The sequence below is a fragment of the Lactuca serriola genome, chromosome 7, assembly GCF_051521515.1.
Source record: "Lactuca serriola cultivar US96UC23 chromosome 7, Lser_US96UC23_V15, whole genome shotgun sequence".
NCBI classification, from domain to species: domain Eukaryota; kingdom Viridiplantae; phylum Streptophyta; class Magnoliopsida; order Asterales; family Asteraceae; genus Lactuca; species Lactuca serriola.
Window position 1 is genome coordinate 188,550,811 of NC_136414.1, and position 23,727 is coordinate 188,574,537.

Below are 23,727 nucleotides of genomic sequence, written 5' to 3' on the forward strand. Positions count from 1 at the left end.
TTTGAAAAAAAAAAATCAACCAACCATTTTAATAAAGAAAACCAACCCAACTTGTATCAATTCACAAACCAAAATTATTATTTTGACCCCTTCATCCCTCCTATCACCTATGAACGTTTCTTCTTCTCATAAACCATGTCTTCCAATGTTTTTAACTTTCTGAATATAAGTAAACGACATGACAAGACAAACTTAACAACACAAAACACACGTCTTAAAACACGACTTAACAACTACAACACAAAATAAGTGAAAAACCCTCAAGGAACAAGGGGTTTATCATCCCAAATCTGTCTAGTTTCAGCCAATTCAGGACGATAACGTTTAGCCAATATCTCAACTTGTTCCCCAAATGTCTTACTCTTATGATTCCCAATACAAACCACCATTTGATCCCATCTTTTCCTACAAATCTCACCACTTCTATGCTCCAAAAGCTCATCCCACTCCACATCTTCAACACAAGCCGCATCAATCTCATAAAGCTTCCCAACCAACCAATAATCATCAGCATCCGACCATTTCTTCTCAGCCACTAAACTCGAAGTCAACTGTTCATACCACTTCCTACAACAAGTCGAATCACTTCTAGTTGTCAACTTCTCACTAATCGATGTCCATGGAATATTATCCCTCAACATCCCATGCTTTGACTTTTTCTCTTGACCCGTGATCTTCATTTGTAAATCCAAGTTGACCATATCGTATAGATTCTGATACTCATCTTGACTCCATTTCCCAATTTTCAAATTCTCAAGTTTCACTATTCTTCGCCAGGTGTCCTTGACATGAAAGCGGTGTTTACCGAGTTCTTCCGCGATCATTTTCCATTTGTTTCCGTGTTTTTTGTAGGATTCTTTGAGGAATTTGATCTCTTCGGGTGTCCATTGGCGGTGTTCGGATTGTTCAAAGAGGATGTGGGCCCGATGGTAGATGGCGGTGTGAGGGCGGTAGGGGATGCAATTGCCGATTTCTTGCCAACATCTTTTCATACCTTTGTGGGATTTGCAGTTTAGGATCATTTTTAAGCCGTCGTCTCCTAGGTTGTTGGAGATTATGTAGTTTTCGACGGCTTGTTTTACTATTTCGTCTTCTTCTGGTGTGAATCTTTTTCCTCGTACTAGGTTGTCGTTGTCGGCGGATTTTGTTTTTTGTTGTCTTTTGGTGGTTGTTGTGTTGGATGATGATGGGAAGATTTCTACTTCTCCCGAAAAAGTAACTTTTTTGGTTTTCTTTTTTTTGGGTTTTTTTGGGTCTTCATTTTGTTGTTCCAAATTACCCTTATCTCCATCTTCATTTGATTTTGATTTCCTATTTTTCTTTTTTTCTTTTTTTGGTTTTGGGTCATCATTTGTTTGTGTCTTCTCGGAAGAATCTCTTTTCCTCTTTTTCTTCTTATGCTTCTTCTGTAAATCACTATTGTCTTCTTCCAAATTACCATTATATCCATCTTCATTTGCCTTTGATTTCTTCTTTTTCTTCTTTTCTTTTTTGGGTATTGGGTCATCATCTTGGCTCTGGTTATTTTCTTTAATTAGTGCACTCTTGGAAGAATCTTTTTTTCTCTTCTTCTGTAAATCACCATTGTCTTCCTGAATAGCCTTATCTCCTCCATCTTCATTTGATTCTGATTTCCTCTTTTTGTTCTTATGCTTATGAGGTTTCTCTTTTGGAAGAGCATTATCTATTTCTTCTGGATGATTATTGGTAATGTTCTTGCTTTTCTTCTTCTTTTTTTCCATCATCATAGGCGAGGCTTCTGCATCTTCCCCTGTGTTTCCCATTTCTTATGCTTCCACCTAGCTACTGAGCTTGTGATTCCTGCTTGAGACAAAAGATAAACTCTGAGATAATAGATGTTACAAGAGCCCCCCTACCTTAAGAAAAAAACAAATTAAGAACTGAACATTCCTATATATCTATTTGGAACAAAAGAAAAGAACAACACTTCATATAAAAAATGGTATATACACTGTTTCCTAATCTACAATTCGATACACTCTATCACTTTTCTTTTAATCAAATAGATTCAGGTTCTGAAATGTCCTCAAGAAATCTTTACAAAAGGTCACTGATGAGAAAAAAGGATTTCAAACTCTTACATGGTAAAAAAAATGTAGACTAGGGACAAAAGTCGCATCATATGCATCAAAGATGAGAACTTGCAATTACAAACTTTAGCAAAAGATGGTGTTTTTAGAGCACTATGGAGAGAATATCGATTGATAAGTTGGTCAATGGAGCTAGTTAGGAGAATACAAGGGAGCTTCATGATGCTAACAGAACGAGGATGCCTTCTTTAAGAACAGTATAGACTCAATCTTTATTTGTATATTAAAAAAAGGCACATAATGTGCAGTTAATACATAGAAGCTGAAACTACAACATCATTTCATTGTGCACAACCACCAAACAAGTAACAATAGGTACGATTTCAAGCAAACTGAGAAGCATTCTGTTACTTTTACATTTTCTGATTTATGTATAGTTTTGAAACTGTAGCATACACCGGTAACAATAAACACAAAATCCATCTTTCAATAGTATCAACATATACCACTATACCAGTAACTTTACTTTTAACATATGTACTAATACACAACAACAACAACAGCCTGTATACAAGATTTCTTACTGTTTCGGATTTCTAGAATTCCTCATTGATCAGAAGTTTAATTTAAAATCTAAAACCCAATAAAGATATAATCTTCAAAACCACATGACAAGATGAAATTATGAGCTAAACTAAAATCGGCTAGGCTTGATGATGTCGATAAAGATAATGGAAATAAAGAATCGACGGAGAAGAAAAGGAGATTACAAGAGTTGAAATCAACCTGTATGATGATCGATTAAGAAGTAGGAGACAGTGAAGTCCAAAACTTTGAGGGTTTACTGGATCTATCGGAGATACCGGGGGCGTGCAACGATGAGTGGCGGCGTCAATTAACGATGGGCGACGATATACTAGGGAGAAGAGGGTTCCGCGTTAGAAAGGGGGAGAAACGAGGGTAAATAGGTAAAATAGACGGGGTTTTGATGTTTTATTGCGGCATAAAAAACCTTATATTTTGTTTGTTTGTTTTTTTTTTTTTTTTTTTTTTCTTTTTAAACCTAAATCTTTTAGTTTTTCTGAAAAAGACCCAAAATTTACCGTAAACTTGTTAAGTTGTTATTTCGGACCCTAACAAGTCATCAACAAGTAAACTAATTGATTTTTTTTTTCATAAAAGACCCTACATTTTGTATTTTCTTTTCCGATTTAGACCTAAAATGTTTTTTTTTTTTTTTTTCAAATTTATCTCAAATACTATAGTTTTAGCTTTATCAAGTTGTCTCCATGAAATGTTATGTGCTCATTAAAAGTCGTATTTCATTGGATTTGGATGATCATTTCGATTCTCTGTTGGAGTTATGTCATTTGTCTAAATTTTTTATGGTTCAAAGAATCAAGAATTCGAACTCTCCTCGCTATGGTCCTAAGTAACATCTATGAACTAGATTTGTACATTTCTTGTTAACTAGACATATTGGGGATTAAGACTCAATAATAAAAGATTTAAAAATGCATTATTTATAGCAACTTTCTAGAAAACATTTATCGATGTAGTAGTGTCGTTGTTAATGTAATATAATTTAATTAAAACTTCATTTTAAAATAAATTAGATGAGGTAAGAATAGAAATTAAAGAATAGAGAGAGTACCCTTTCAGAAACATCATGATATGATCAAAACAGGTAAATCACCTATATTCTTCGAGCGAGTGCCGACAGAAGAAAGAGAGAAGACGATGACTTAATTTTCCAAAACCTTTATTAACAAAATTATCTACCTCTCTAGTAAAAGAATCATTTATAGCCACGTGTCACTTTTCTAAACTCATTAAATGCCACATGTCATTCTCATATGACCCCTCAATTTTTATTTTCGGCTCATATTCATCATCTCAATCTCAATTTGGATACAAGTCATATCCCGAAAAACCAGCGAACAAATTTGAATTTCATTTATATTAGTTATTCAAAAAACGTAGAATCATAATTTCAAATTTAAACAAAGTTAGACTGATGTTTCTGAAAGGGTACTCTCTCTATTCTTACCTCATCTAATTTATTTTAAAATGAAGTTTTAATTATATTATATTACATTAACAATGTCACTACTTCATCGATAAATATTTTCTAGAAAGTTGTTATAAATGATGCGTTTTTAAATCTTTTATTATTGAGTCTTAATTCATAATATGTCTAGTTAATGAGAAATGTACAAATCTAGTTCATAGATGTTACTTAGGAGTTAGGACCATAGCGAGGAGGGTTCAAATTCTTGTTTCTTCGAACCGTAAAAAATTTAGACAAATGACATAACTCCAACAGAGAATCGAAATGATCATCCAAATCCAATAAAATACGGCTTTTAATGAGCACATAACATTTCATGGAGACAACTTGATACAGCAAAAACAATAGTATTTGAGATTCATTTGAAAAAAAAAACGCATTTTAGGTCTAAACCAGAAAAAAATACAAAATGTAGGGTCTTTTATGAAAAAAAAAACCAGTTAGTTTACCTGTTGGTGACCTGTTAGGGTCCGAAATAACAAGTTTCCGGTAAACTTTGGGTCTTTTTCGGAAAAACTAAAAGTTTTAGGTCTGAAAAGAAAAAAAACAAAATATAAGGTTTTTTATGGAAAAAACCCTTTTATTGCAAAAGACTAAACTCAAAGAACTTATTTATTTATTTATTTATTTTTTACTTTTAATTGAGGAATCTAAATCATAATATCATATCATACTATATTATAAAGGAAGTATTCACATTCATTTGAAACTCCCATGTATTTTTCCTTTCACCACATTCATTTGAAACTTTCATGACTTTTCAATTTCTTTCTAATAATAATTATAAATTGGTTAATAAGGTTAAATAAATATCAAACTTAAAGTGTAATCACATATAAACTAAATTTCAATATTAAAATAATATATTTACTTTTATTATACTTAATTTATTAGTTTTAATATATTGTTGGATTTAAACTATTATCATTTTAAAGATACAATTTTGGAACAATTTATATAAAATACTTAAATTATTAATGAATATAACATTACAAGCTCAACTTAAATATAAATTTTAGTTTAACTTAAACAACCAAAAGAATATTTTTATAAATAGTTAAAAATGATTAATTATAGTGTTTTTTAATAATAATTATAAGTTTGTTAATAAGGTTAAATAAATATCAAACCTAAATTGTAATCATAAATATACTAAATTATAATTTTAAAATAATATATTTACTTCTACTTATAAAGTTATGTCTTTAATTTTTAACATATTATACTTAATTTATTAGATTTAATATGTGGTTGTATGTAAACCATTGTCAGTTTAAAGCTACAACTTTTGAACAATTTCGACAAAATACTTAAATTGTTATTTTAAATATAACATTTCAATGTCTACTTAAATATAAATTTCAGTGCACTTAAAAAACCAAAGAATATTTAGTAAATAGTTAAAAGTGATAAATACAAAAACTAAATTGTAATCTCAATTTACTAAAATATTTCGTAAATATATTTTTATAATCGTTAAAAGTTTTCAAATAAGTAGCTTAAAATAACTTACAATAATAATAGTTAAAAGTAACTCTATATAAATGATTATATTGTTACCTTTAACTTTAAAAAACAATTTTTTATGGTTTAAATACTTATAATGATAAAAATTAAAGCATTAAGCAAATAAATTTTAAAAAATTAATTAACAATAACAACAACTATAAATAACATTAAACCATATATTATATTTAATTTTATTCGTGTATAACTCCCGGGTAGAAGTAATTCAGACGATTGAGATTATGCAATTATAATAGATGTATATATATATATATATATATATATATATATATATATATATATATATTATCATATAATTCAAAATAATCAATACATTATATCAATTTAGTATACGAATTATTATATCAAATTTAACAACAACGTTATTGCTATATTAAAAAAACATATATTTGTAAAGACTTCAACTATAAAAGTTTTTTTGCGCAACGCACGGACATTCGCCTAGTAGTTGAATAATTTGATGATAAAAGGACAAGTTAAACGGACGACATGTGTAGTTCCTAATTTTTTTTTATTTGGACAGTTGGACCATCCCTGTGTTTTTTGATTTTGGTTTCGTGTTTAATCCCCGAACGTAAAAGACAAATATGACATTCTCTAATTATTTTAACTTTAACTCTATTTTTATTATTATTTGTATGTTATTTATGTTTATCCATTTATTTCCTTTATTATTATTTAATGAGAACCAATAATCTACATCAACCTCAACAAACTAGGCAACCACCATCAACTCCGGGAACAACCACCACCTCCGACAACAAGAACAATCTCAAAATCAATGGAGATAAATGCAATAACTTTACTTATAAAAACCATAAATCAACTCCACCTATCAAAACACAAATGAAGAAAAATCCCAAAATCAGTGGAGATAAAAGGTCGTGTTCCAGAAAAGTAGGCGACGATTAGGGTTCCAAGAATAGTGGAACGAGAGGTTATGGTTGTTTTCTAGTGAAATTACCGACGGCAAAGTGATAAACTAGTAGATGGGGTAGATCTAGGGTTTGGTTTTCAGCGAGATAAAAGAAGCCTCCGTATATGGTGGTAGTGCAACCATCGACGCCTAGGGCTCCGATGAGAGGAAAAGGGAACAAGAGGCTAGAGTTGATTTCTGGTTCGGCGACATAACGATAAATTAGCAGAGGCGGCGGACTTAGGGTTCAATCACGATGAGATCAGATAAGCTTGTGTGAATGATGGCAGTTAGGTGGTAGAAAGTGGCTCAAAGTTGTTGGCGTGAGGTTGCAGACAATGTCGATGGATATGGTGTTGTTGCTGGAGGTGATGGTAGGGGAAATCACCGGTGTCAATTATCTAGGGGGATCTTGAAAAGAGAAAGGTTTTGGGGAAATCACGATGATGTATTGATACTTAATAGCCATGGTAATCTGGTTGTACAATTATACATATGCTTTAGCAAGTTGTAGCTTGATGAATTTTTATTAGCCTTGTGACAATAAAAATAAAGAAAAAATAAATTTTTAAAAAATAAGCAAAGGTAATACACTCATTTTATGTCTATTAGGGACCAAAATCTAAACAAGTCCAAGCCACAAGGACTTTCCGAGTTAAAAAAAAAAAAGTTACGAATTAGATGTGCAAACGACCCCAAACCATAGGGACCATTCATGTAATTTATGATGGTAATAGGTGCCCAATGTCATAACTAGTTGGTATAACTTTGACAATAATACCAAAGTCTTTTTCGGGTTGCCCTTAAGAACTAAAATAGTTAGAAACATATTTGATAGATTGAGATAAATAGTTTATTAATTTATTATATGTTAATAAATTAATCGTGACACCTTGATTTCCTGGATGTGGAAACTTGAGGATTTAGTGCAAGTTGAACGGTCTAGTCGACGAGTTGGTTAACCCCAACTCGTCGTGTAGGAGTTGATCATGATGCGTGGGTTAGGAAGCCTACTCGTCGAGTTGGAGGGATGGACTCAACGAGTTGAGGCTGTGTGATGATACCCTAATTTCTCGGATGTACAGCCTACTTAAAGGACCTTAAGTCCTTTACCCTGCCTCCCATACCACCTTTCATGTCTAGAGAGTAACCCTAGCAAGCTAAGTGCGCGTGTAAGGCCAAAAGTGTGTTTTTGGAGCATTCCTTGAAGAGGCTTGAGTACCTAGAGGCTTGGAACGAGGGAAAGCTTGTAGATCCAGCATCTACATCATGTTGGCATCCAGGGGGAGGTAAAAAGTCTCTACATTGGCTTTCCATTCCTTATATATTTTCTTATGTGAGTTTGTGGGCTTTTTGGTGCAAAATGAGGGCCATTCTTGAGTTAAGCTTGCCTAGAGGGTATGAGTTTCAGATATGGACTTCTCTAGGTCCCATGTACATAAAGCTTCAAGCTTTATGAAGCTTTGACCCGTCTTCATGTCCTAAACCCCTTCTTAAGCTTAGTTTTGGGTGATTTAGCCTTGGGAGGCCTTGCATGATCGTAAAGTTAGCAACTTTATGTGGTAACTCCATCCTAGGAGGTTGGATTTGGAGTTTGAAGCATTGGAATCGAATGGAATGAGTTTAATGAGAAAGGGTTGAGGAACTCGATGAGTTGAGTTGGGTTTTCCCGTTTCTGGTTTCAGAGTGAACTCGACAAGTTGATAAGACAACTCGACGAGTGGTTAGGATTTTTCCCCGGTCTTCTAGACTCTGCATGGACTCGACGAGTTGGCTAGCAAGTCGACGAGTTGACTCGGGTTTTCGCGATTTATGAGTATTGAGGACTCGACGAGTTCATAAGCTACACTCAACGAGTTGAGACAACATGGACTGTTGACTTGAGTTGTAACATCCAAAATTATGGTATGTCTTAAAACCCTAAGGAATGATAATTTTTGCATAAATGGTCCCTTAAGTACGTTGGGCGTACTTAAGTGTACGCTTAGCGTACTGCATGGAAGTAGTCGTGGAGGAATCAGGGTACGCTGGACGTACCTTGAGTTACGCGGGGCGTATGCGCCAGGGATGCAAAACCCTAAATTTCCGGACTTGAGGCCTATTTAAACAACTTTAAGTCCCTTGGACTAAACCCTAGAGAACATCCACAGCCTTAGAACGTCCATATACTCCTGGAAACCTTGTGAGATCATTCTTGAGCCTTAAAGAGTGCATTTGTGGCCTTTTTAGTGTGTATTTCAAGAAGAAGTGGTGGTCAAGCAAGCTTGGATCAAGCGGTTGCTTCAAGATCCTGCACCAAAATCATCTTGCAAAGCTTCTGGAGGTAAAAAGCTTGCATATTTCCTTTCAAATCTTTAGATCTAGCTAAGGTTTTGGTGGTTTGTCCCTTTGATGAACTTTGGACCTCTTTTGTTGAGCTAAGCCTCCCCATTTGATATGAAAGGCAGATCTGAGATCCCCTAGTCATTTAGAAGTATAAAATGGAAGCTTGATAGGAGATTTGACCTCTTGCATGTGTAAAAAGACCTAGGAAAGGTCTTAATGGAGTAGTTGGGTGTGTAGGAGACATGCTAGGGCATAAAGTTGCCAACTTTATGCCTTAGGACATCTTTTCGGACTTAGATCTAGCTTTTAGACATGAAGGATTCGAGCATTAAGCACTTAATGGAAAGAGTGCTTAAAATGGTTGTACATTGGGCGTAACTGGCTGTACGTGACGCGTAGTCCCTAAACCTTCAGTATGCTTAGCATACCAGGGTGGTACGCTAGGCGTACGTAACTTAGTTGGGCCCTAAGCTGTTTTGGGGCCTTTGGGGCTCATTTGGTTGTTGGGCATGATTGGATTATGTGACTTAGAGGCCTTTTCATATGTTTGGGTTGTGGACTTATCAGTTGGGCCTTATTGGGCCAAGGGGCCCATTAAGGATATTGGACTTGTACTTTGGGGCCTATTTGCAAGAAAAGGGTAATTAGGCCTTGGGGGTAGAGTTTGAAGGTTGGGCCTTTCCTCGGGTAATTTAAGGTCTTATCATTGATTATATTATTATTGTTGTTATTCAGCTCGGGAGGTTGACGATTACTAGGAGGACAGTATTCGTATTCATCGGACGGAGGTGAGTCTTCTTACCATACCTATGAGTCTACGGCACCAAGGTCGGCCCATTATGTGAACATGTTATGTGTGTGTTATTCATTTATGAATTGATATGTTATGTGATATTATGTTGGTATGGAAGACCCCGGGGGGAGCCCGTGGCATTGGATATAAGACCATGTGGGGTAGCCCATGGCATTCCTAGGTAAAGACCATGTGGGGTAGCCCATGACATCGTATGTAAGGCCATGTGGGGTAGCCCATGGCAGTCCTAGGTAAAGACTATGTGGGGTAACCCATGGAATTCTTGCTGAATTGTATTGCATGGTTCCTGTGGCATGATTATAGCTTTATTAGCTATCAGGATATGTGTATGTGAATGTGTGTGGTATGCTCTGGGAAACTCAATAAGCATTTCGCTTACAAGTTGTTGATTTGTTTCAGGTACTTCTGAGCCCAATGGCAAGGGAAGGCGTGATGACGTGGCGTGCACTCTATCTATCTTTTTAGTGTTTGGGACCCTCTGATGTTTTAAAAATAAAAGAAAACAATGATGTAATGAATGTTGTTTTGAAAACAAATGTTTTGGGAATTTATGGTTTATGAGATTGGTTTTGATTAACTAAAAATGAAAATTTTCTTTGTAAAAATTGGGTCGTTACATGAGTGTTGACTTTCGTTGACTTTTAGAGTTGGGTCAAGTTGTGGACTTTGGAGAGCATGGACGGGTAAAATGGTCTTTTACCTTTTTCGGAGATTTAGTAGAGGAGTTAGCTTAATGTTTTATATAATTGTTAAGTGGAGATGATTGTGATATGTGTAGGCGGGGTCTAGACCAGCAGTTCCGGTGTGGGATATATTGCTTTACTCCGCGAGGTGAGTCTTCTTACTATACTTACCTGATCGGTAATACTATATGACTGGAGGGTCTTATTTGAGTAATCGACCGGAGGGTCCTATGTGCTTATACTGAGTTATGTGATATTATGCATTTTGTCTTTGTGATATATGCTATATTATTCTATGTTTTACTGAGTTAGGACCGGAGGGTCCAAACCGAGTTGTAAGACCGGAGGGTCTTCACTGAGATATAGGACGGAGGGTTCAACCCGAGTTGTGAGACCGGAGGGTCCACACCGAGCCGTGAGACCGGAGGGTCCTCACCGAGAGGCATGAGACCGGAGGGTTCGTGCCGAGTTATAACCATGAGAGGCTTATTATTTGTGTATGTGGTATTTTGGGGAACTTACTAAGCTTTGTGCTTACCGTGTTGTGTGATATGTGTTTCAGGTACTTTTCAAGATCGCGGGAAGGCACCGACTTGATTGTACACACCAGATAGAGATCATGATTTTGAGGATTTTGGGATTTTATCAAACATTGTTGACTTGTGTTTTGACAACTTATACATTTTTTGGTTTTTAGGAAATATGATATTGAGTTTATGTGATTTTAAAAATGAAAATTTTATTTGAAAATTTACAGTGTTACAAGTTGGTATCAGAGCTTTGGTTTGAGGGATTCAGATGTACTCTTGAGTATGTTTGGACTTAAACTGAGGATTTGAGAAAATTTTTCTAAAAAGAAATGATTTTTCTAAAACGAGTAAGAGTTTAAAGAGAAAACGATACGTAGCAGTGTGTACAATCAGCCAGAGACCGAGCGGTGATTTCTGAAAGTACGATTACTTGTTTACATTATGAGATATTTATGAGATATTAGAGCTGCATGCTAGAGGATAGGTTGGGTATTTCAGAAATTAGGGCTAAAGTTGTCTGATTCATGATGCCTTAGCCTAGGGGACGCTATTGATTGATATTATCTACTATTTGCTCTATGTATGTGCTGAGTAGGAGTGCCTAGCAGGAATCTTTCAGAGAGAGCATTGAGTAGAGGAGTAATTTAGGAGAGATACCTAGATGTGCGTTTGAGGAATCTATTGAGAGAGTAGTTAGATACCACGAGAGGTAAGGTTGCCTGAGTTCGGTGATGCCTTTTGAGTTGTGGATAGAGCGGGTGGAGTTATATGTTAGAGTGGCTTTATGTGCTTCTGGAGGTTATTCGATGCTCGAATGCTGCTTGCTTTATGTTTTATGGAACTCTTGATGATGGGAGTCAACTACTAAGTGAATATGACGATATTCAGGAGTTAGATGGTTGGCATCATGTGGAGTTCTTTAGCAGCTGATGGCAGAAAAGTGTGAGAACCTAGAAGAGCCTAGGGAGAAATTTTAGTGCGATGAGTACGCTGTTTAGAGGTGAGTATTCACTGGAGAGAAAGCATGTGTAATGGGAATGGTGATCGAGGAGGTTGAACAGCTACTTAAGAAGTTTGGGACAATCCGTATGGAAAGTATGGGTAGATGTGGCAAGTAATATGGGCCCATACTACTAAAAACAAAGGACCTATACTCAAAACAGGGAGAATTCAGGGGAGATAACATGGCTCGGGTACCATGATTCGTAGCAGGGTGTGTTACTATCTTTACCAGTTGTCCGAAGATGGGTGTTTAGACTGAGGATGAATATGGTAAACTGTGGGGCCAGAGGTCCATGTCGGTTGAGCTTCGATAGAGTGTACCTTGCGAGGGAAATTGAGTTTAGATCCCGAGGAGTTTGACTGGTGAGTTGCCAGTTGGAGTCGTAGGACTTGAGGAAAAGTGGAGATGATATGTTGTGGAGGATTGTTGTCTGGGTTGAGTGATCGACCGATGGTTGAGATGTCACTTTATGTGACGAGAATTACACTATTTCCGTTTCCCGTGTGGAGTGAAGGAGATAACGAGTTTCCGGTTCAGAGTTTGGAGGTAAACTCTATGGGGTAGCATTTAGTTGAGATATTTCAGCAGAGTATGTGTGGTATGTCTGATGCGAGGCATTCATATATCGTGAGAGAGTCACCAGAAGGGACTGAGATGGATGAGGACAAGGATATGCCTTAGATGAGTATAGTAAGGCACATTTTTACAGCAGTTCCAGGTAATCAAGAGGAGTATATCGGGGTGGACCTTGTTGTTTACTTTGTATATCGACTGTGAGAGTGAGGTCTCCTGCTTCTATGATAATTCACACGATGGCATGGTGGCCAAGGAACCAAAGATGAGGTGTAAGTGTGATAGTTCATTACTCTCAGGTTGAGAGTCGTAACTAATTCGGGACGGTCGAGATGTTCAGTGAGGTGTCGGTATGAGATTTTGGGTGACTAGAGGCAGTCATATTGGAAGGATTTTGAGGTTTTCATCTAAGATATGGGATACTTGGAGTTATTTGGTCACTATCTAGAAGAATCATCTAGTGTTGCGTGGTACTTTCCATGAGTCGGGAATGGTACATCTGGTGAGCCAGACTGGAGTGTGGTTTGTTGGGTATGTCAAGGGATGATGGTTCGAACCCTAAGTTAGGGAGAACTGGGTATTCTATAGGGAGGATCCTCAATCTGATGTGGTACAGAAGTTTGGGTTATGGGGATCTATAGTTCGAGTATATAAGATGGGATTCATGTGTATAGGTTCCCATTTTCTCGATTGGATCGGTACGGAAGATATTATTAAGAAGATAATCGTAAGAACATGATGAACATGATATGTGAGTAAAACTGTAGTTGAGGGAACATCATTGGTTGGGAGAGATAACTCTCCCTTTGTGGGATAGATACCACCACACTTTCTCTAAACTACAAAGTCTACATAGTGCACTTACTAAACAAATGACCATCACCTCCACTTTATATACTAGTGGAGGGAATATGCTTTTCATACAAGGGAATATTCTAACCTAATAAACACTCAAAATTGTATAACATTTCCATGCTCCAATAATCTCTCTCTAAATGCTCGGAAATGGTGAGGGTAAAGCAGTGATAAAAGGCAGAACATCCGAAAGGCAGGTCCGATGGGTCTGGTGCTGAAGTGTCTCGGAAAAGATGAAGCAGTCATGATCTCGGAATCTGGCAATGGAATCTCTAGCATCAAATAACATACAGAGGAACCCAATCTCTGAATAAAACTATGAAATCCCAATCTTCGAATATGACCAGTCCCCAATAACTAATCATGTTCACAGTCTCCCCCTCGACTGTTGAACCGAAGAGCACAATGTCGAATCATACAATGTCTTCAATATTCCGAACTCGAATGATAATGCACCAAATAATCTCTGAAGAATAACCTGTTGAAAATGAGAAACATCAAGAAATAATGTCCAAATGATAAATAATGTGAATCCGAAGACCTGGTCTAGCAATGCCAAAAATTTGATCGGAATATCAAAAATAAGTGTCATGCCGCAACGCTAAAATAATCATCGTCTTCAAAATATCGCAAATCCAAACATGAGCAATGATAATATATGAACTGGATGCAAACACAAATGAGACATCCCAAAATGTAGAGTCTAAAGATAAATATTCGTACTCCGAAGAACATCCAATAATGCCAAAAATTCGATCTGTAAAGATCAAAAATCAGTGCCACATCACACTACTAAATGAATCTTCGTCTTCAAATGTCTCTAAACTCAAAACTCCAATAATAAACTAGAATGGATGCTCATGATTCTCCCCCTATTTTTGATCGACCATGCAATAAAGATAAAAAATAATCATGAAACCGGGCAAGAGAATACGTCAGATATGATGGAGCATTGCACGCTCCCCCTTGATGTGTCGAAATACTATACCTACTAGTTTTACCAACTATCTAACTAGCTATTCGACTAAAGGCAATGGACCTTTCGCAAATCGTATAGCACAAACAGTCGGGTATCGAACTCAAGGAACAGATTTAATTAATTAACCTAATCACTAAAAATTAACCTAAAACAAGCAAAAGTTAAAAGGGGCTTTTATCTGATTTTACAAGTTCAGACAAACTTTAACAATTAACTGATAATTTTAATCAATATTCTAAAAACACTTCCGTTTAGTTCGAATCCACTTTTTCTCTATGGTTAGCTACTAATTATGGATTATTAAAGTTGGTCACCAATTATTATATAATTAGTAATTCAAGTCCAAATTTACTAATGTTTTTACCATGAACTATCTTGTATGGTCATACATAAGCAAAACACATAATTAGTTATTAATTATAGATGAGCTATATAAGATTTATATAAGAAAACACAATTATGGTCATAATTTATGTTCTCTAGCACAACTAAATTAGTTACTTTTATCACTTATCTAAGATTTGGTCGATCCTAGCTCTAGCAATTTAATAGTCACTAAACTACTAGGTAACAAGTTCATGTAATTTAATGGTCACTAAGCTACACATAACTTGAATTAAAGAAACAAAGTCACAAACTTTAACATTCTAGGTAATGATAATCAAACATATGTACAAAACCAACTTCTAAAATCCATAAATTAATAAACTAAGCCATAGATTCAAGGTTTCATCTAGCTAAATGAAAGTCTACTAATTTAGCTACTCATATCTGAAAGTAAACACACAATTTCATAAAAAATTTACATGATTAAATTAATGCAAACCGAATGTAGCATTTTAATCTTCAAATTCTCGATCTTCAAACAATCCCTCCTTTCAAAAGGTGTTTTTCACACTTTTCTGACCTCTAAACTCGATTATAACTCCAGGAGATCATATCCAACCTCCCCAAAGTCGATATTCTAAGTGATATTTATAATTTTCAAAAATCGTGTCTCACGTCGTGAGGATTAGTGTCTCACATCGTGAGATCAGTAGAATTCGTGTTCGGCAAGGAAACTGCATTCCACGTAGCCATCTTCTAGAAGAATCACTCTCACGTCGTGATATTATACTCCTCGCGCCGTGAGAACTGGGAATTAGCATTTGGCACAAAAATGAAAGTCGTCCGAAATTTTGTCTAGTTTTCAGATCATTTTGAATATAGTCAATCGGAGTTACGAGTCATGAGATATGGTCAAAATACCAACTAGGGGTCAAGCTGTCTGACAACATCCTTTTTGTATCTTTTTCAACTCCAATCCTCCAAGTATACCAACTTTTGTCGTTAAATCAGATTGTGAGGCACTACTTCTATGTACTCTTAGAGTACTGGTTAAAATCTTGTAATTATAACTATATTCTCTTGTAGGGAGAGCGTGATGCTTATATATAGATCTATATTGGGATTGACAACCCACACCTTAGCTGCATGCAACAGCTACACCGGCAGGTCTGGGGTGACAAATTTCATAACATTCCGATGCCTGAAGAACGTCGTAACAGGTTACTATGACAATAGTATGGTTATAATAACTCACTTAGGGAAATAACGACACATATAGTTTAGAGTAATTTTCACATTCGAAAGGGTTTTATTTATTTAAAACCGCATATACTATCATACGTATGGAAAATACTTGTACACTTCGGTGTTTGAATTTTAAGAATACAACTCATTTTTATAAGGAAAACATTTGATTTTTTTAACATACACTACATCTACAAAGAAAGGTTTTCAACTCTACATACAAAAGCTTATGCACTCACCAACTTAATTGTTGACACTCTTTTAAAATTACTTGTATTCTCAGGTAATCAATGAAAACAGGTAACTACCGGCTTTTGAGTATGGAACGCTACGACATTAGACAAACTATTCTATCATTATTTTGTAATTGATTTTGAAACATGTAACTCGTGGAACCATGTAACTTTTTCAATTATATTTATGATGGGTGTATTTACTTTGATCACTATTATACTCGTTGTTATGATACTATACATGAAGTCCTCCACCCCCGGACGTTTCCGCTATCCTTGGTTTGGGGGTGTGATAGATTGGTATGAGAGCATTGTTTATAGTGAACTATCGAACCACATAAGATATACCAACTATAAACGCATTGGGACTAAAACTATGTGATTAAACATTTTTTATACAACTATACTTTTAGAAATAAAATGTTTTTCTTATTAAAAGTCTAAGTACATGCATACATGCTAGTATAGTGTCGTAACTAGGAAGAATACAAAGTAAAGGAGGATGAGTTGTACACTGCGAGTATGCCTTGGGATATGTAATCAAATCTGGGATGAATATAGCCTGATCAACTATATTTGTCCGAGAAGTGACTCACATATGTTGGGGGATAGTCGTAGTGGACAAAAAGTCTAACAACCTACCATCACCCCTACAAGAAACGCACTAAGAACCGAACATAACATTTAAAATACTATAGGAGTATTTTATTTTGCTTTAGCGCAATATTTTTTTTATTCATTGTATGCCTCTTACACCCCCTATTCTTGCACAAACGTTATGACAGGATTCCATTTACCGAGAGACCCCTACTTCCCGAACCAGGGAAAAAGGGGATGGACAGAAGAAGAAACATAAGAAGATGCCAATGAGGACCCCGGAGAAATCGAAGAGGAAGATCCCGAAGAAGATGGACTTGAAGAGGAACTGGAAGAAGAAGAAGACGAAGAGGAGTCAGAAGAGGAGCCGGAAGTTATCAACCCTCCTTATATTGCCATAGTTCCCGCAAACCAGTTCGACTACAATGAGCCCATGCCCCGATGGGTGGCAGACATCGAGAGGTGGAGTCGTCACCAACGACATCGTTCACCTTTTTGAGAACAATGAGGGTACTATGACCTCAACCATGTTGGACCAGCTGACAGAGCCCTCCCAGTCGTGATCCAGCAAATCACGAACCTCGAGGATCAAAATAGAAAAACGACGAATCGAGTTCGAGAGCTGAGCGTTGTTGTGGAAGCCACCAACGCACGTACTTGAGACCTGGAAGGAGACTACTATCCCATGGACCAGCTCATTGAGGACCTTACCGTCACTCGGGTGGAGGTAAGGGAGTATTAGGAAAGGCACACGACTCTCGAGGAGAGAGTGATCGCAACCGAGCGTCGGTTGGCAAAACTACAGGGCGCCTCGACTTCGTCTCAAGGACCACAGGGGACTGGTCGTCGTGAGTAGAGTTCATACTACTCACAAATCTTTATAGATTAGGTTTATGAGTATGTGTTGATGCTACTCTTCTTTATGTGTAGGTTCAATCCTACGATTAAGTGATTACACTAGTCGAAGGATTGTGTTACTGTCAAAATTTTCCTTACATTGATGTGATGTAGACCTGCTTCAAGGTCAAAATTTTCAACACTATGTACTAAATCATATCAATGAGATTGGCACGCATATTATATTTCTTTGGGAGTACTACTACTAAATTCATAACAGTGTATATCGTTACTGATGATGAATCTACGATTACGTAGTGTATGCAGTAACGTTGTATGTAATTAAGATTCCATCGATTTAGAAATGGTGGTTCCACTTTAGGTCCTGTTCCTTGTTTGGTAATGGGCTTAGGACAGACCCATTAGATTCAACGATTTATTCAATCTTAGTTATATACAACTAGCATACACCAAGCGATTATAGAAAGATAGTATGGATCAAGTCACAAGATTTCATTAAGACATTACTATTAAAGTCATAAGTTCGACCATATGGACTTCCATTATGAATTGCTTGCAAATACTTTAAAGTCGGGTCATAATAAATATAATCTGGTTCAATAACAACCAACATATCACTACTATTAAAGGATTACCATCTTTGCGTCTTTAAAAACTTGTGGCAGAAATATGCCACCGCGAAAAAATCCTAGGCCTTCCCACAACACACCACCTCCGCCACCATCTCCACCACCACCGCAGTTTGACCCCGCCATTTTCCAAGTTGCCGTAACAGCAGCCGTGGCAGCCGCAATGTCACAAATCGGTACCAGTGGTGCTGGTGGATCGGGAAATGGTACTACAAACTCTAACCAGGGAAACAGTTAGGGACGCTCAAAGGAATGTTACTACAAAGATTTCACGAATGGCAAACCCAAATCCTTTAATGGAAGCGGGGGCGTCATCACTCTTAGGCAATGGTTCGAGAATATTGAATCGGTCTTCAAGATTTGTGCATGTCCTGAAGCTAGCAAAGTCAAATTTGCAGCTTGGGCTTTCACTGAATGAGACCTTACCTGGTGGAACGGTCATGTAAAGTCATTGACACTCCTAGTGGCGAATGCAATGAGCTGGAAGGATTTGAAGACCCTAATGCTTGCTGAATATTGCCTGTGGGGCGAAGTTCAGAATTTGGAACAGGAACTCTGGGGCCTCAAGATGAACAGCTCTGACATCACATCTTACACAGCCAAGTTCAATGATCTGGCTATACTATGTCCGGGGATGGTCACCCTGAAGAGTAAAAAGGTGGAAAAATACATCTGGGGGCTGACCTCCTAGATTCAAGGGAATGTGTTAGCCTCAAAACTGGCTACCTTTGACAGTGCCAAACAGTTGGCACAACAACTCATTAACCATAGGGCCAGCCATGGCACTATGGTGGCCAACTCCGATCAAGCAAAAGGGGAAGCAACAAAAGGAAAGTCTGGAGCCACAAGAAGAGCCAGCCGGCCCAAGATTCCACCAAGAAACAACAAGTAGTGGCGGTTCGTGCTGCCAACACCCCTGCCGCTCCAACACCCTGAGGCAGTATGCTGGAAACCTCCCCAAATGTAACAAGTGCAACTTTCACCATACCGACTCTTGTCGCGAGATGCACTGCAGCAACTGCAACAAGAAAGGGCATACCACCCGTTTCTGCAGGGCGCCAGCCCAACAAGCCACCCCGTGTAACATCCGAAATTTCAGGTATTATATTTATTCGATTGAATTTCAAGTTTTGTGGGAGAACTCGACGAGTTGATGCGTAGATTCGCCGAGTAAAGACGCGAATCATTATCCGGGTGGACGGCTGGACTCGGCGAGTCGCCCCAAGGACTCGGCGAGTCCATGCTGTTTAATGAAACCCTAATTCCTCGGGTTTGGGGCCTATTTAAAGGGCCTTATGGCCGTCATTTGCGGCTACCAGACCCCAGAGAGAAACCCTAAGTGAGCTAGAGCGTTTGTGAGAGGAAATAAGTCATTTCTTGATCTTTGTTAGTGTTTTTGCAAATAGAAGAGGACCAAGACAAGAGGAGGCTGAAGAGGGTGCTAATCCAGTGATTCCGGGGCTCAGAGACTTCATTTTGAGGTATTCATTCGACCCTTCTTCAGTTTATGGTGTAATTCTTAGAGTTAGGGCTTTTTAGCCCCATTAGAGGATGGTCATATGGAGTAATTGGTCCCTTCTCGTGTTGGTGCTGTAGATCTGGACCCAAAGAGGTCCAGAGACCCTTTTCCCTTGAGCTTTATGGGTATTAATGGAGGTTATGAACTTAGGATTTCATTTTAGAGGCCATATCTTCATATAAGGCCTTTGAGCCTTTGCATGTGCACCAAGATGTTAGCTTTACGTGATTATAATGCTTTGGGAAGCTGGATCTATGGTTTAGTGAAGCGGATCTGACCTCAAGAGGTCAATTCAGTTTGAGCATGGCATGAACTCGCCGAGTCCAATAGCCGACTCGGCGAGTGGGACGAGGGTTTTCCCGATAATCACACAGTTGGTGACTCACTGAGTTGGGGAAGCGACTCGGTGAGTCAAAGGGAATCTAGAGGACAGAGTACACGATGGTACTTACCGAGTCAGGAGCCAGACTCGGCGAGTTGGGTCGGGACATTTCACAGATTGTGATCAGTGATGATTTGCAGAGTTGAGGTTGACTCAGTGAGTTGAATGAGGACTAGGAGAGTGAAGAACACGTGTGGACTCGCCGAGTCACAACCGTGCACTCGGCAAGTTTGGTCAAGGTTGACCGTTGACTTCGTTGACTTTTAGGGTTAGTCAATGTTTGGACCTTAGAGTCATCGGAAGGGTAGGATAGTCTTTTACCCTTCCTAGAGGATGTACTGAGAGGAAGAGATTAGCCTAGCCCTAAGGGTTGTATTAATTAGAGTATTTATTTCATGTGATTAGGCAGGGGCTAGACCAGAGTTTACCGAGTCAGAGATTTACTGAGATATCCGAGGTGAGTCTTCTCACTATACTTTACCTTGAGTAGGTAACTAGAGTTATGTGATACAGTGTTTGTATACTATATATGTGTTATGTGTTGCACTGCATTATTCTATGTGATTTATGCTGTGCATGTTTACAGAGTTAGAACCTGAGGGTTCATAGAGTTTAGGTGCACGGACCCACAGAGTTATAGCCTCGAGAGGGTAATATGTGTTATATGTGGTATTTTGGGGAACTCACTAAGCTTTGTGCTTACAGTGTTTTATGTTATGTGTTTCAGGTACTAGTGAGGATCGCGGAAAGGCGTCGGCTTGATCAGTACACACACAAGATTTTTATGTTATGAGATCTTGGGATTGATATATGTTATGAGATCTTGGGATTGATATATGTTATGAATTGAGTTTTCAAACAATGATGTTTTTATGAATAATGATTGAATTATGTTTTTATAAAATGCGAAAAATTGTTTTGGAAATTTACGGTGTTACAAGTTGGTATCAGAGCCTTGGTTTGAGGGATTCGAGTACACCTTCGGGCGTATTTGAACTCAAACTGAGGATTTGAAAAATATTTTCAAAAGAGAACCAAGTTTTCTAAAAAGAGTAAAAGATTTTTAGAAAACGCAGAGCAGAGTCGTGTGTACGATCAGTCAGCGCCTAAACGGTGATTTCCCAAAATACCCTTATGTTATATGTTTATGAGATTGATATGATGTATTCTCGTGCTAGAGTGGGCTAGGTATTTCTATTAGGACTTGAGTGGCTTGATTTGTGATGCCTTAGCCTAGGGGGAGGTGAGCTGCTATGCGATGCTTAAGAGTGAGTAGGTAGCAGTGAGGAGCTTATGAGAGATCTGTTAGAGAGTGGATTATGCATAATAGAGTACTTGGGACTTGGGATCCTAGGAGGAGGACTTAGGGTGTATATTGATACGGTGCGGACAGTAGTATTGGGCCCGTACTACTGAAAACACCGGGGCGGTGTACAGTTCAAGTAAGAATCTTCGGGATGCCAGGGATCAAGGAGGGATGAGTTATCGAGTGCAAGTATGCTCGAGTGAGTTTCTAATGTATCTTATGTTGTATTTCAGAGGTAGATCATGGTGAGGACACGTCATACGCCAGAGAGCAGCGGGACTAGTGATGAGGATATCCGCTGGATCATCCATGAGGAGGTGGCTGCGGCCATCAGGGCAGAGATACCAGAGATGTTCGGGTATATTAAGACCACGTTGATTGAGACTTTTGACGAGCGTTATGCCTCTCTTTCTGAGGCTGCTATTGCAGCAGCCACCGCAGCCGTCGCTGCTGCTAGGCTGCAGGGGGGGTGACTCGTTGTTGTTCAGGGAGTTCAGCAACACGAAGCCACCAGAGTTTGATGGGACGTAGGATCCGATTGCAGTGATGAGATGGGTATCTGACATTGAGGGGTGTTTCTATACATGCTCGTTCCCGGAGCACTTGAGGGTTCGGTTTGCGCTGAACCAACTTTTCCTGGAGGAGAAGGACTGGTGGAAGTTTGCGACAACACACTATTCTCCAACAGAGCTTGCTGCGGTGACCTGGGAGAGGTTCACCACCATGTTTCGGGATGAGTACTTTCCCTCGGTGGAACGTGATCGATTGGCACATGAGTTTTTGACCCTCAAGCAGGGTATAGAGTCTGTGACGGTTATTACCAGGATGTTTCATAAGAGGGTGATGTTCTGCCTTGAGCACATGTCTACTGAGCAGACGCGTATGAGCCATTATTTGAGTATTTTGAGGAGAGATATTCGGGAGTTCGTGGCGAACTCCTCGTACCGGAAATTTGCCGAGCTTCAGGAAAATGCCCGGAAGAGGGAGATCGAGCTAGAGACTCAGGCTAGGGAGGAGGCGGAGTCTCAGGGGAGGGATCGGCGACCGGCACAGTCCCAGCCGGCAGCCAAGTGGGTCAAGCCCGCTGATCCCAGAGCAGGGAGCCAGAAGGGCTGCACTTGTGGAAAGTGCGGCAAGGGTCATGATGGAGTTTGTAGAGCTAGATCTTGCTACAAGTGTGGCAAGGAGGGGCATATGGCCAAGGACTGCCCCAAGGGGTTTGCAGTGTGTTTCCATTGCAACCAGACCGGACATCGGAAGGCCGAGTGTCCACTGCTGCGAGGGACAGCACAAGGAGCTTCTCAGGGGTCTGCCCCTACTGCTGGTAGAGTTTCTGATAGTCGGCCGGTGAAGACCGAGATGCCGAAGGCTCGGGGGAGAGCCTTCCAGTTGACTGCGGAAGAGGTCCGCGCAGCCCCCGATGTCGTGGCTGGTATGTATTCTTTCATGTATTTATTTTCATGTTTGAGATTTCGTGCTTATATTATGTTATGCGTAGGTACTTTTCTTGTGAGTTCTGTACCTGCTTTGGTGTTATTTGACTCGGGTGCAAGTCGATCTTTTATATCTTTGGCTTTTAGTCAGCACATCAGTATTAGTCAAGAGGCGTTGAGTCGACCTCTGAGAGTCTCCATCGCCGATGAGAGAGCAGTGTATGCCACGAAGGTGATTCGAGGATGTGTACTCGAGATTTTCGGTGTAGAGTTTCCTATTGATTTGGTCCCGATTGCGATGGGAGACGTCTGTGTCATCGTAGGCATGGGTTGGTTGAGAAGATTTGGAGCAGTTATCGACTGCGAGCGGCAGCTGGTGACTATACGAGACCCAAGTGGGGGAGTTCTTACGGTGTACGACGAGGGTACCCGTCCCGATTCAGCGTTTTGTTCGGCTGCTAGAGCGAGGCAGAGTCTATAGCAGGGCTGTAGTAGTTTTGTAGCATATGTGATGGATACGAGAGTTGGTGCAGAGAGACCGAGTACGGTTGAGGAGGTCCCGATAGTGCGTGAATTCCCAGATGTTTTTCCCGAGGAGTTACCGGGTGTGCCTCCCGAGAGGCAGGTTGAGTTTCGCATTGATTTGATTCCAGGGGCAGCACCTATTGCCAAGGCGCCCTATCGCCTTGCACCTCCAGAGATGCAGGAGTTATCCTCGCAGCTTCAAGAGCTGCTGGGGAAGGGGTTTATATGGCCGAGCAGCTCGCCGTGGGGAGCACCGATCCTTTTTGTTAAGAAAAAAGATGGTTCGCACCGAATGTGCATAGATTATCGAGAGCTGAATAAGTTAACGGTCAAGAACCGTTATCCT

At 38.9% G+C, this 23,727-nt stretch overlaps 1 protein-coding gene across 1 annotated transcript; it reads right to left on the minus strand.

The window, feature by feature from the left end:
• LOC145061548 (RNA polymerase I termination factor-like) lies at positions 1-3,020 on the minus strand. The gene is made up of 2 exons (XM_079009059.1): positions 2,838-3,020; positions 1-1,821 (listed from the first exon to the last, which is right to left on the minus strand). The coding sequence occupies exon 2, from the start codon at positions 1,782-1,784 to the stop codon at positions 261-263; it is 1,524 nt and encodes a 507-aa protein (XP_078865185.1). The 5' UTR covers positions 1,785-1,821; positions 2,838-3,020; the 3' UTR covers positions 1-260.
• Positions 3,021-23,727: the final 20,707 nt, after the last annotated feature.